The following is a 13449-nucleotide window of genomic DNA, read 5'->3' as shown; positions in this document are numbered from 1 at the left end:
GCATTCACACACTGTGTGTGTGTGTGTGTGTGCACGCGCAGCTTGCATTTTGGTGTCCATGTTGCCGTCACTTCTGGCAGGCTTGTAGTGGAAGTCGAAGTGAGTCACGGAGTCAATAACCATCAGACTGACCATGTCCAATCGGGAACATGGGTTTCCACATCATCGGTTTCAGATGTTTGCAGATTCGCTCTCCACATTAAAGTTCAAAGCCAGAAAGTTTTCAAAATATGGGGCCGACAACGTTTCCAAATAGTTCCATTTTAGGAGCTTGAAAACAGGGTAGATGAGAGGCGAAAATGTAAAAAAGTGTTTCAAAGGCTTTGAATGAAAATGGAAAAGCATGGATGTAGCCTAACAAATAAGCCCATGTTAGTGGTGCTCCACCCCAGCTTTGGCATTAGGTCTGCTTCTCAGACCTCCTCTGCATCTCCTGGCTCTTTTGTATCTCATATCTCTCTTTCTCTCTTACTCTAGAATTCTCTCTATCACTTTTATACTTCTTTTATCTTATTCACTACCTTTCGGTCTTCCTTTCTTTCAAATTGTGTTGTACATGTACAATAGCAATATTATTAATAATATATTCTATTCTATTTATCTGTTTGGTCTTATATGGTCTTTTTCAGCTGGTTACATTTAACCAATGAACTCATTTAACTTATGGACTTTTGTTGTTCTGTTTTCTATGTCTTAATTTCTGTGTGAAAAGCGCTTTGGGTTGCACGTTGTGCTTGGAAAATGTGCTATACAAATAAACACTTACTTACTTTAAACTATATTTATCTATAATACATCTTTCTTTCTGACATCAGACATAAAACAGACATATTTTCCCCTTAATTCTCTTTCTTTCTTTCTTTCTTTCTTTCTTTCTCTCTCATGTTTTTATCTATTGTAACTTTCTGTATCTATCTTTGTTTCCTCTCTGTCCCTCTCTAGCCACACACCACTTATAAAGACAAAAGAGCCAAACAACCCAAGTGGCAAAGTGATGGACTCCCAGTTGTAAACTCTGACTTATTTTTAGAGGCAGTTGACATCTTAATTACAGATACGCTTGGTTCAGCAGAAGCTGTGAGGTAGGAAACACGACGCACAACTTCCTCCGAGTTCATCTGCAGAACCGTAGCTGACCCTGTGTGTCCAGTCGGTCACCCCACGGTGGATATAGTAAAAAAACAGGTCCTGATTTATGACGGCTCTTCCCCGTAAACACACTTCAGTGGCCGACAACAGGACACCGAGTGTGGTGCAGTAGCCAAACCACCACCATCCCTTCTAAAGACTTAGACTTCTAAAAGCACAACCTTAATGAATGCCTCACATCCGTATGTGTTTACCACTCGGGCCACTGGAGCAGTGGGGGGAAAGACCCCTGGGCTCGCTGGGAGCTGGAAGGACACTCTGAAGGAAGGAAAGAGGAAAAGAAGTCATTCTTTCCACGCTGGACCAAAAGCGCACATTGTGTGGGCCGCGTCTGCTGGAATGAGAGGGGGGTATTGTCCAGCAGACATCAGGGCGGTGGCAGCGGGGGCTCAAGAGACTCGGGGGGGGGGGGGGGGTCAGGCAGTCTCAGGATTATTTGGGCATTTTATTTATACAAAGAAAGGGGTAAGGACGCTGACATTTAAGACCACGTCTGAAAGGGGAATTTGAATGAGTGCATTTACATTTACAACTTTCCTTGGAATGCATATTGTAGGCCTACTTATATACCATATTATACTGTGGTATAAAAAAGACAATTTTAGGTCCATATCTGTAAAACACTTAGAAGCATAAGAGATGGATAAAAGACAACATTTAATCTTTCTAAATCAGATTTTCAGATTCAGATTGCAGATTCACATGCTTTTCTAAAGTCTTAAGTTCTTTTACATGCATCTGTCACTCTTCATATTCTCCTCAATAATGACACTATTGTTGAGATTGCTTAGTCTTACAGCGAACTCTGTGTGTGTGTGTGTGTGTTTGTATGTGTGTGTGTGCTCATACCCTGCAAATATATCAAGAACGATCCGTTTCACCAAATTACATTTTTGTCAACTTCTTTTATGTGGCTACTCACTTTCTACCCCCAACAATGTCCTTGCCAAAACCTCAAAACCTGGATGAGAGAAGACTGTCCAGATTTAACATTTGATCTACAGATTAATCTGCCATATATGACATGTAACGCTTTATCCTTCATGTCCTCCTGATAGAATCATACCACTGGCACTGCTCTTAGCAAGTTCCCGCCGAGCACTCTGTGTCCGGGCGGCTGGGATGTCACTGGGAAGGGACATTTTCACAGACCATGACTACCAGCCCAGGGGACTTCAGCATTCAGCAGAGCCATTTTTCTTTCCCTCTCTCTTGCTCTCTCTCTCTCTCTCACTCTGTTCTTCAATCTCTCTCAGCTCCCAGATGCTGGGGCTGGCTGGAGCTTGTGGGTTGTACTGGTATGCGAGGTCGTCGCCTGGGTTGTGACCAGACTGCATACTGCTGCTCCCCCCTTGTTTGGAGTTTGTGTTTTTCCCATAGAAGCTTCCGTACGGCTACAGCTCTCGAGCTACACCCCCCTCCGACACCCCTGCCGCCCCCCATCACCCTGTCAGTCATTGGGCTGATTATTATTAGCCCTCTCTCCTATGGCTACGCTGGCAAAGGCCCAAAGAAAACACAGTTGTCAGCTGGAGAGGCCAGCATGGAGCCCAACATCAGCCAAAGCATCCTACTCAACATGTAAATGGCCTTACACAAATACACACAGAAGTCCAGCTCGCTTACGGCTGGGTGAAACAGGTTAAAACTGACGAGGAATCTATTCAAGGTGTCTTGCTGTCATTTTGAAACACACATGCTTATAATTCAAATTAATACATTTTGTTAATGTAATTCATTTATATTTAACTTTTAATACATTTTGTTAATGTAATTTACATTTATATTTAACTTTTAAATCCCTGTGTAAATCCCTGTGTGACAGCCTGATTCTGTGCTACTGTGACTGTGCGATGCGCTCCTTCTGAGAGCCATGAAACACGCACCAGTCAACGGGCCGCATTCCTTCCATCCCTCCAGAGGGGCGAGAGGCGAGCAGCCGGGGCAGGACTGGAGAGGCTAGTGAGGACGGAGTGGCATGGAAGTGACCCCGACGAGGGTGTGGCGAGTCAATAACAGGACGCCAGGCCTTCTGCATCGCCCTCCTAGAGCAGGGAAGGAGCCCCCCCGACAGCACCCCCATCCCCCCCCCCCCAACAGCTCTCCTCAAAGATGCTGCTTGTCATTTGTTAGGTGTTTATTTGTTTTCCCACAGGGTGTCATGACTGCATGTTTCCACCGGTTTGGCTTCATAACGAGGTTAGATGCCCTGGGGCAAGGCTGCTTGTGTTATCGCTGGATATTAGCCCGCAAACAGAGGGTCGTGCTCCGGGATGTCCCAAAGAATGATGGGTGTGAGTGCTGAGCCGGTGTTCACATGCTACTCTAATTAAACCAGCGTTTTCTCATGGTGCGACTGCTTTTGTCTGAAGGCATGGCTCTATGGTGGGGTTTCCTGTTGTCCAGAACTAGGCTGGGACTAGTCCTAAGATGCCTATATCCTGAGACATGTGTAGATACCAGTATCTCTGGGGTCACAGGGTTTACAACAAAGTCAGTATAGATTAAAGAACTATACATATAGTGACGAAAAGGGTCTTTAACCATATACAACAAAAAAGGAAATGAAAAAATGAGCTCTCTCCTTTGTCTATTCAATTTCACCTAGACATAATTGACCTCAATTGGACATCCATATGATTTTGGCCATTTTCTGCCATTTATTTCTTAATTTGAACTCATGACAAATAGCCCTCCTCTTGTCTCAGCCCAAGTCTAATTTAAATTATATCTAAGGTCATCATTTCCTCATTTCACCTAATAGAGAGATCTCAATGAAAGCTGAGCTTCTTGCGAGACAAACAAAAGACATTTTTGAGACAAAAAAAGTTCCTCTGGGCAGGAATCACTATGCCAATGACATTTTATTCTATGGCCCCACTCACTGTGGTCAGTACTGGACAGCGATAGCACACAGATTAAATTCCTATCAACACCTCACGAAAACAATTTGAATGTGGCAACATTTTACCTGGATAGTCCAAGTCTTTAAAGTTGTTGTTAATCATTTACTGAGCATGACCTTGTTGTTGACAAACTGCAAAAGAATCTGAGCATCTCTGGATTGTCTACAGGGGACCATCCAAGTAAAGAGTGATCCATAAGACCCTTTACAGTAATAAGTAGGTTAAGAGTTTCAATAATAAGTAGGTTAAGACTTTCAGACCCTATCCGATGCACCCATAATCACTTGCTTGTCCTCCTTACAAAATAGGCTTTATATTTATAGTTCTTATCAGATGCTTTTTGAGAGGTTTTTGATTAAAAGCTTTATGTTGATGCTAATACCAAAGCCATGCATTGCAAGCCATGAGATAATATTTGGAGGTAATGTAATGATCAGAGCCACCCATACATGTCCCCCTAAAATGGCAACAGAAATATTTGTTTCCCTCTCAAACATCAAAAACAAACATCAACAATGGTATGGATGTTGTACACATTTTCTGAGGATGAGAAACACAGAATTATGTTGAGGGCTGTCTCGAGTAAAATGTCATTGTGTTCATGAAGGATTTTTCCATGATCATATCCTTTTGCATCTAAAACAAACACGCTTTTAGAACAATGAACTCCCTTGTGTCAGACATGAATGTCATCCAGTGTGCAGAACATGCTTCAGCTACTGTCAAACTCAAGGCTCAGTAACTCAGCTTCTACAACTTCCAAATCCAGTTAAGGGCTCAGCAACAAAGTACTGAAAGTTAACTTTCCCATTTCCAGATGTTCTGAGTCACAGTGAAATACACTTGTTCTGAAATAAATTGAAATCAGTGTAGTCTTTCCTCCTCTTCATCTTCATGTTAGATCAAAATAAAACATTTAATTTGCAAAATAACTTTGAAACATCTGATTACTACAAATGTCCAGTAGTTTAATTACATGTACATTGCAAAATTGTGGGGTTTGGACCATGCAGTGGTCGTAGGAAACAAAGATAAAAATACTGTGATAAAACTAAACACATTGTAACAAGGTGACAAAAGGCATACACATCCCTTTTTTTATTCATAGGCCTATTTTGCAGTAGCCTATTTCCTTTTACAGGTTAGTCTTTGGCCATTTGGGGGAGATTCCTAAGATAACTGTCACACATCTGGACTCTTCACAAAGCAGTTAAAGTTGTTTCACTGAAACAAACACAGGATGTTCACTCATAATGTATTTCCTCATCGGCCAGACCATGACCATAAAAGGAAAACAAATGGCAAAAGTTATGATGGAGAGGCTTGATCCTCTATCATGAGCTATGTCATTAAAAAGCTGAACAAAGGCCTTTGTGCTTTTACAAACAAATCAGAATCAGTTTCCTATGAGCTATTCGTCTGTCATTGTTCCCCTTCGGCCAGCCCAATATCAAGAAACAGATCCTCTGCAGTGATTAGAGGGGACTCTGCTCTCCATTTTGTAGCAAGGAAGAACTCAAATGGTATCACTTAGTGGGAGAACAAACACTTTAGGCATATAGTTAATGTAGCCTATCGCATTAAAGAGTTCACAAAGGCTAATAATTAGGCCTAGATCTTACATGTCTATTGCCATGCTGTTGAATGCTGGATTTTATGTAGGCCTTTTATCTTTTATGTAGGCCTATCCCCCCCAACCCCCCTCCCCCCCCACCCAAACACACACCCACACATACACACATACACAGAGGTACACCCCCATCCCCCACACACCCCATTACGCCACACACACACACAAACACACACACACACACACACACACACACATACACACACACACTAACAACCCCCCCACACACCTTTTCATTAACCCCCCCCCCACACACACACCATATCCCCCATACACACACAACATACCTTTTTAATTACTACTTTTAATTTATTCTTTAAGTTGAGCTGACTCTAGAGCAAAATAATATCATTACTTATAATTCCTTTTATGAGTAGCCTACATGACAATAAACTAGCCTACTTGAACTTGAATTTGAACTTAAAAATATTCAATCTATTTGCCATGCTGACAGCCACCCTGTAAAATACTGCATCAAGTCCACAAACCATATAACACCAGTACTGTTACAGCTACACTGGTTACCAGTTACCCAGAGAGTCCAGTTTAAGATCCTACTGTTGACATAAGGCCCTGCATAACCTTGCTCCCAACTATATCACCGACCTATTGGAGAGCTACAACCCTTCCCGCTCGCTGCGATCCTCATCAGCTGGTCTGCTCAACGTGCCCAAGATGAACCTCAGCACCATGGGAGAGAGAGTGTTCTCCCACACAGCCCCAAAGCTATGGAACTCACTTCCAAATGACATCAGGCAGTGTGAATCCACTGCCCAGTTTAAAAAGGAACTGAAAACCTATCTCTTCAGACTAGCTTATGGACTATGACAGTGTTTTTCAACCACTGTGCCAGGGCACACTAGTGTGCCGTGAGAGATCATCAGGTGTGCTGCAGAAAATTAGCCAAATGTCACTCACTGGTCCAGAAAAGCAACTGTTGCATCAAAGAATTTATAACCACATGCTCTCATTGATTGTATGATTGCACTATTTGTGGTATGCAGGCATTGTACAACGGGGGCCCCATATCCAGTATTCACAGAATCTTCACATATCCAGTTCAACAATTAAATTAGATATAGTCACCTACAAATGAAACAGAGGGTGTTTTTTTTATTGAGCAGGTCTTGCATAGAAGCCTTAACAAGGCCATATCTGTGTATTATTTGAAATTTTAGGCTATATGTTTATTTTTTCTTCACACAGGATGTTAGTGTGCAGTGGGACATTTTATGTCTATGACTATGATATGGCTAGATGGATTGATATATTTTTGATAATTTTGCTCCTTTTGTGATATTTTTTCTTCTATTTGTTTTATCTGTGAAGTGACCTTGGGTGTCCTGAAAGGCGTTTTAAATGAAATGTATTCTTATTCTTATTATTATTATTATCTGAATTTTGCTTAAGCCTATAAGAATATGATTAGTTCAATCGAATTGGGGCATTGTTATTGTGTGTAGGCCTAGGTCTACAGATAGGCTAGGACCAAGCAGAAAGATTAAATTGAGCACATAGAGCAACAGGCTTGTAGTCAGGATGCGTTTTACATGTGTAGCCCAGCTCTCATGCTGTTATATGACTGGATGTATTTAGAGTGCGAACAAACAAACTCTCACCTCTTAAACTGCGACTTTGTGCACCAGAGTAGCATATTCAAACGTTAGGCCAGAGAGAGTTAAAGCGGAGTAATCAAGCATCTTTGGTTAGGATCTTCTTCCTCTTGAAACATTCTGGTTTAGATGCTGACCTTTTAGAACACGGAGGCCAATGGCGCCATCTAGAGGGCTTCAGCTTAGCTCAAGTAGTCTTAGTAAGATATTTGGAACAATTTTTGGAAAGATTCGCTATTAATTAAATTCACCTTTTATAGTCACATTTATAGTTAACATAGTTAACTTATTTTGTGTGTGCGTGTTTGTGTTTTTAACTCATGTAATCTAATGTATGATCCTCCTAGTCAAATGGTAATCGATGAGTCTTCCCGAAATATTCCCGGTTGGTCCTTGGTTGTTAAGCAACCAAATAGTGCTACGCCAAACTTGAGCGCTCTCCCTGAACACCTCCTGTTGACAATCTCAGACTCGTAACGACAGTGCTTAGGAAGAGTGAGGTTGCGTAAACTGTGATAGCTGACAATATATCTGAAACAACAGATACTGAATTGACTTACTTATGGCTGAAGATCACCCAGTATGCCTAGTAAGTTTCAGTGGCTAGAAAACCCAAATGCGTTATCACGTAACGTGAATATGTTATCACGAACAGTTCTATCTTGGCATGGAGTAAATCACAGGAGGCTAACATTAACAGTTATAATGTTAGCTTCTTACTGTTGACGTTTTTTAACTTATCGACAGCCTCTAGAAATTATAAGTAGACCTAGTTCAGCTATATAAAGTAACAAATATGGTAGTTATTAGTCTTACAGTAATATAAAGAACTCACATCTTAGAAACAGGTGTAGAAGCTAGCTGACTTAGCATGACAAATGATGTTATGATAAGGTAAAGTTAACGTTACACCATGATAATGTTGACATTACGTGCAGCGACACGGTAACGTTTACCAGGTAGTTGGAGATAAATTTTGAGGATGTATTAAAATTAATCTTACTTCACTGGTTTATTTCAGGCTTCAGTTATGTACTACTTCCGAGATGGGCAGTATCGACAAGCCATCAGTTCAGCAGTAGAGTATCTGAAAATGTATCACCACGACCCAGTGCTTCAGCTATTAAAAGCTCTTGGCATTTTGATGGAAGGTAAACCCCCTCAAAATTGGATTACATACTTCAGTAGGATACTTATCCACTCAAAACCATTGGATTAACAGAATAAATTAACGGGGGAAATTATATTTGATACTGTATGTAAATAACATGTTCATATGACCAGACAATAGTGATTGATTGACATTAAATCATTCAATTGAAACATTAATCACTCTCAAGCTCTGGCTTAATGGGTTACAGGTCGGACCCAAGAAGCCATGCGGGAGTTGCAGCAGCTGAAGGACAAGTCCAGTGTCTCTCTTGCATCCATGCTGGCCCTGATATTTGCACACAGAAAATGTGAAACAGTTGGTCAGTTCGCACAGTCAGTCATATACAGTAGCCTTTGCATTCACATAGCCACACATGTATCCAATGTATTTGCTTTGAAGTTTGTTACAGTTAGTCTAGTTTGATTTTTCACAAATCCATATAAATTTTGTATGAGTACACGTTAATAACAGGTTAATATGACTACTGAGGCTGCATATAACTTCAGAAGTGTCCCGTGATGCAGATCGAGAGGCTGTTTCTGACCTGGAGGCGTTGTTGCGCTCCAGTCGTAAGGGAGCGGGAGAGAAAGCGCTGCTGTACGCTGCCATGACCTTGTGGTTGTTGGGTCACTGTGCTAAAGGCAGGGACTACATCGACAGGGCCGTGAAGATGAGCAACAGTTCACCACAGGTCAGTGCAACGTGTGCCAGCGAACAAGCAACAACAACGGCTTCCTGACAATGCCAGCTTAAAGGGGAACCTGGAGTGTTGAAATCAATAGTGAGAGTTTTCTAAACGTGTGTTTTTTGTGATTTGTTGCTGCAACACTACACTTTTTCTAAAACACACACACTCTCTCTCTCTCTCTCTCTCTCTCTATCCATCTCTCTATCTATCCATCTCTTTCTGTATCTCTCTCGCACTATCTATCTGTCTGCCTGACTATATACTGTGTCTGTATATCTAGCTATTTATCGCCTATGAGAGGAAAACAGATTAAACTTTTAGGCTAAGGGATTTCTTGATATTGCACACAGAGAGCATGTTGATGATCATCATCTTTCAAAAAGTTAAACTTTGTGACAGGCTTTGATCATCAAGGGCTGGATGCTGTTGAGCTCCGAGACAGACCAGCAGAGGTCCCAGGCTGTGCACTGCTTCGACAGCGGGGTGCAGGACTCCATTCATGTGTTTGGACTTATTGGCAAGGTGGAGTGATATTTTAAAAAATATTAAAAGTAACAAAATAAATTAATCATCGTTCATGCTGTGGTTTTAGGTGTTGTATTACATACTTCAGTAGGATACTTATCCACTCAAAACCATTGGATTAATTTCTTGAATTTCCCCTGGGGATCAATAAAGTATCTATCTATCTATCTATCTATCTATCTATCTATCTATGTATTGGTCCCATAGTGATTTACAGCATACAGTACAGTAAGCAAAGTGCAGTAGGTGAACCCTCTGGTAACTGAAGAGCGCATGACCTTGGTGTTTTTAGCATTCTGTAGCCACAGGCTCAGCTCGCTGCAGTGATGACTGGAAACACAAGGAATGTGAGGGAGGCCAGTAAGACAGCACTGGGTGATGGCTGGTCCTGTCTTTCAGGTGGAGTTCTTTCTGATGAAGCAGAACTACTCGTGGGCCATGGATGTGGTGAACCAGGTCATCGCCTCCTTCCCCTCCTTCACCCCCGCTCTCTCGCTCAAGATGGCCGTCTTCATGGCCAGCCAGGACTGGGAGCACGTCAGGGAGATGTGTGACAGGTCTCATGTTTGTTTATTTACTTGGAGTTCTTATCTAACAGTACCCTGGAAATCCAGAGTTCTCCCGAAAACACAATTTGAATAGTCTCTGCGAGACACTCTGGCAATGAATAATGATGCACGTTACTTTTACCCTTTTCTTCGCAAGGAACCAATCACATCGGTGTATCTGATATAGGCAGGCCATGAGGCGAGCTAAACAGATGACGACAACACTGCAACGAATCAGTCAATAAACATTGGTCGTAGTGTTATCCAATTGCGTCAAAGTCCGGGAATCAGTCAGTATACATTGGTCGTAGTGTTATCCAATTGTGTGTAGTGAGATTTTCAAATGCATGCTTGGTGCCACCCCTTGAGTTGGGCCATTTTCATTATTCGTGGCCAGGCCCTTACTTTTTCTAGATTAGCAGGGTCTGGATTTTCCAGGCTAATCTAACAGTCATACATAACATACTGTAGGACATTTAGTTAGCCCATGGAAAGTGCTGGTTTATTTGCTATAAGTTTTTATCTAACTGTTTTAGTGATGTTTAGTTAGTGTAACATACAGGCTCACGTATGTACATTGAAGGGAAGACCAAACGCAGTTTTGAGATAATAATAAAGGAATTTATTAAATAAAGTCAACAGAGGCTAAGATTAAGGGATAAAGATAGAAGTGTAGTGCAGGTCAGTATGATGTAGAGTAAATAGAAATGTGGTGTTAGTCAGTATAGAGGAAAACGGCAAAGAGACCAAATCAAGGCCAAGCCAGGAGGAGGAGAACAGCCCCGATTGCAGACTGAGCAGGCCTTAAGTATCGCTCCCAATCAGGCACACCTGTGGCCTGGAAAATCCAGACCCTGATAATCTAGAAAGATTAAGGGTCTGGCAAAGAGCAATGTAATGGCCCAACTCGAGGGGCGGCAACAAGCATGCATTTAAAAATCTCACTGCACGCAATTGGATAACACTAGACCTTGTTTACTCTGAATGATTTCGGACTTCGACACAATCGGATAACACTACGACCAATGTGTACTGTCCTCCAATGTTGCAGCGCTGTCTTCATCAGTTTAGCTGGTTCCCCGAATTTGTTGGGGTAAAAGTAACGTGCATCATTGCTCTTTGCCAGAGTGTCTCGCAGAGACAATTCCATTGTGCTCTCGCAGGTAGCACACCTGGGCAACAGATAGGGGAAACAAGCACCCTGGCACGTCAGTGCCAATGGGCGGAGTTAATAAGGCACCCCGACACACAGACTGGCCGTAACAGTTAGTCCATGGAAACCTTTGTTTATTTGCTTTGAGTTATTATCTAACAATCTTACTGTAGGGTATTTAGTTAGTCCACAGAAAGTGATTTGTAGTTGTATTAGTCCTTCTAGCTATGTCTTTCAAATGTCTTTTCTAATTGTTTTTAGAATCTTTGAACATGATAAGTGGAACTTGAGAGCACGTCAGATGATGGTCATTTTGGCTTTGGCTAAAGATGGAGACTTGGCGCAGGTAACTACAGAGTTGTTCAGTACAGTGTATTCACTGTCAAATATCTAACATTACCCTGTTGGTCCTTTGGGTCATTATTTTCATTTCAGTCGTTCTGAGCAAAAACATTATTGTTTTTTCCTGTTCCAGTGTTCCAAGGCCTTTCCTCTAAATGGTAACAGGTTAGAATGTTATAGAAGAATGTTAATAACGTTCCTTTAAAAATGACATTGCCTTTACAAATTGATTTATGACCGGTGGCACAATACTATAGGCTTTTCTTTACCCAACACCCTTAAACCTTAAATCAAAGCACATTAGATATCAAGGCTAACTGTTAAAAACACTGTGTCTGAATTCAGGCGTGGGGCAAGATTTGAAAGTATTAAGTAAGTATTAGCCTACATACCGGTAATATATATTGCCATCGTTATTAACCGGCTATCTAAAATTGAAAATAGCGTTTTCACTCCAGAACAAGTGAAATTGATTTTGTTCCCATTTTCGGTTATGTTCATCCAAAAATTGTGTTCGTTTCCGGTTTTCGTTTTCATTCCTTGAACCGTTTCTAATCCCTGGTTTGCATGTTACATAGATCATGTAAATTGCCAAAGTGGAGTGTAGTCGGCAAATGTGTAACGTGTAGCGTGGAAAGTGTGATGTGACCTGGCATGTGGGTTTTGTGTTGCAGGCAAAGGACCACCTCCAGTCCTTGATAAGTGCCCTAGAGATGCAGGAGCCCAGCAACCCCAAACTCCATGCAGACATGGTCCTGCCAATCAGCAGGCTGGTGCGTAGAGCTGCTCTCCATCTTTCTCTCTATTCTGCTCTATCACCATCACTCCCCTCCACCCCCCCTCCTTTCTTCCTCTCTCAGTCTATACCACTCTCTATCACTCACCCCTCTCTGTCTCTCTCTCTCTCTCTCTCTCTCTCTCTCTCTCTCTGTCTCTACCTCTTTCTATACAGTACCCTCCCCCCCATCTTGCTATCTCTCTCTTTCTCCCTCTCTTCCTCCCTCTCATGACCAACAGGCTGGTGAGTAGAGCTACTGGTCACTCGAGCTCTCTGCTGAAGGGGAAAACCACAAAGACTGGAAGTTTTATTACATAATTGTGTCCTTGGTTTATTGAAGTAATTTCACAGTGTTTTCATTTGCATATTCATTCATTTCACTGGCAGTATATTATTTCTATCATGATAATATTTGTTCTTGGGAATGCATTATAACAAAAACAGCCTGTGGCCCTTGGTTTATTTAAAAACCTGGAGCTAGTACAGGTACACCATGTGCATGTTTTTGAATAGCTCCCTTGTTCACGGTCGTGTTTTCCCACATTGTTACTGCAGTGTGTGCAGAGTGACGCGGCAGTGCTGCAGGTCCTGGTCCCCTTCCTGCTGCGAGTCCACGCCAAGGCCGCGGGAGATGCTGACGTTGCCAATGAGCTGGGTCACCTGCTGTTGATCCAGGGCAAACCCAAAGAGGCTATCAAGTGGTTCTCTACAGCACTCAAAGCAGAGGAGAGCAGCTTAACGGCCCTGACCGGTACCTGCACCACACCGTCCGCCTCTGTCTGACGGACACTTAACACTTAAAGGAAAACATATATCTCTGTTTCTCGAGGTCACCGAGTACTGTCGATGTGAAAAAAACGGTGCTACCCAGCTCGAGCAGCCAGGCAGCTACAGTACTATAAGTATAGTATAAGTATATATACTCTTTTGATCCCGTGAGGGAAATTTGGTCTCTGCATTTATT

At 42.1% G+C, this 13449-nt stretch overlaps 2 protein-coding genes across 2 annotated transcripts in view; both read left to right on the top strand.

Moving 5' to 3' along the window:
* Positions 1-8328: 8328 nt before the first annotated feature.
* LOC143131859 (tetratricopeptide repeat protein 21B-like) lies at positions 8329-11399 on the top strand. The gene is made up of 6 exons (XM_076291443.1): positions 8329-8449; positions 8660-8770; positions 8976-9142; positions 9539-9661; positions 10064-10201; positions 11376-11399. The coding sequence occupies exons 1-6, from the start codon at positions 8329-8331 to the stop codon at positions 11397-11399; spliced, it is 684 nt and encodes a 227-aa protein (XP_076147558.1).
* Positions 11400-11669: 270 nt separating this feature from the next.
* The window catches only part of LOC143131858 (tetratricopeptide repeat protein 21B-like), a 22627-nt gene continuing 20847 nt past the window's right edge, over positions 11670-13449 (top strand). The window contains exons 1-3 of the mRNA XM_076291442.1: positions 11670-11711; positions 12382-12480; positions 13041-13236. Coding sequence (XP_076147557.1) covers positions 11670-11711; positions 12382-12480; positions 13041-13236 — 337 coding nt within the window. The remainder of the gene's footprint in view (positions 11712-12381; positions 12481-13040; positions 13237-13449) is intronic.

Source organism: Alosa pseudoharengus, unplaced genomic scaffold, assembly GCF_046254945.1.
Source record: "Alosa pseudoharengus isolate Yale_2024_CS ecotype anadromous, Long Island Sound unplaced genomic scaffold, YU_APseudo_1.1 YU_APseudo_1.1_scf_18, whole genome shotgun sequence".
Taxonomy (NCBI): Eukaryota; Metazoa; Chordata; class Actinopteri; order Clupeiformes; family Clupeidae; genus Alosa; species Alosa pseudoharengus.
This window is presented reverse-complemented; position numbering and strand designations above follow the sequence as displayed.

Bases quoted from the DNA above. Each gene is read 5' to 3' on its own strand.
- LOC143131859 (XM_076291443.1), top strand. From the start codon at position 8,329: ATGTACTACTTCCGAGATGGGCAGTATCGACAAGCCATCAGTTCAGCA. The intron at 8,771-8,975 runs GTCAGTTCGCAC...CCCGTGATGCAG, and splicing joins CAGAAAATGTGAAACAGTTG to ATCGAGAGGCTGTTTCTGAC. The intron at 9,143-9,538 runs GTCAGTGCAACG...ACTTTGTGACAG, and splicing joins TGAGCAACAGTTCACCACAG to GCTTTGATCATCAAGGGCTG.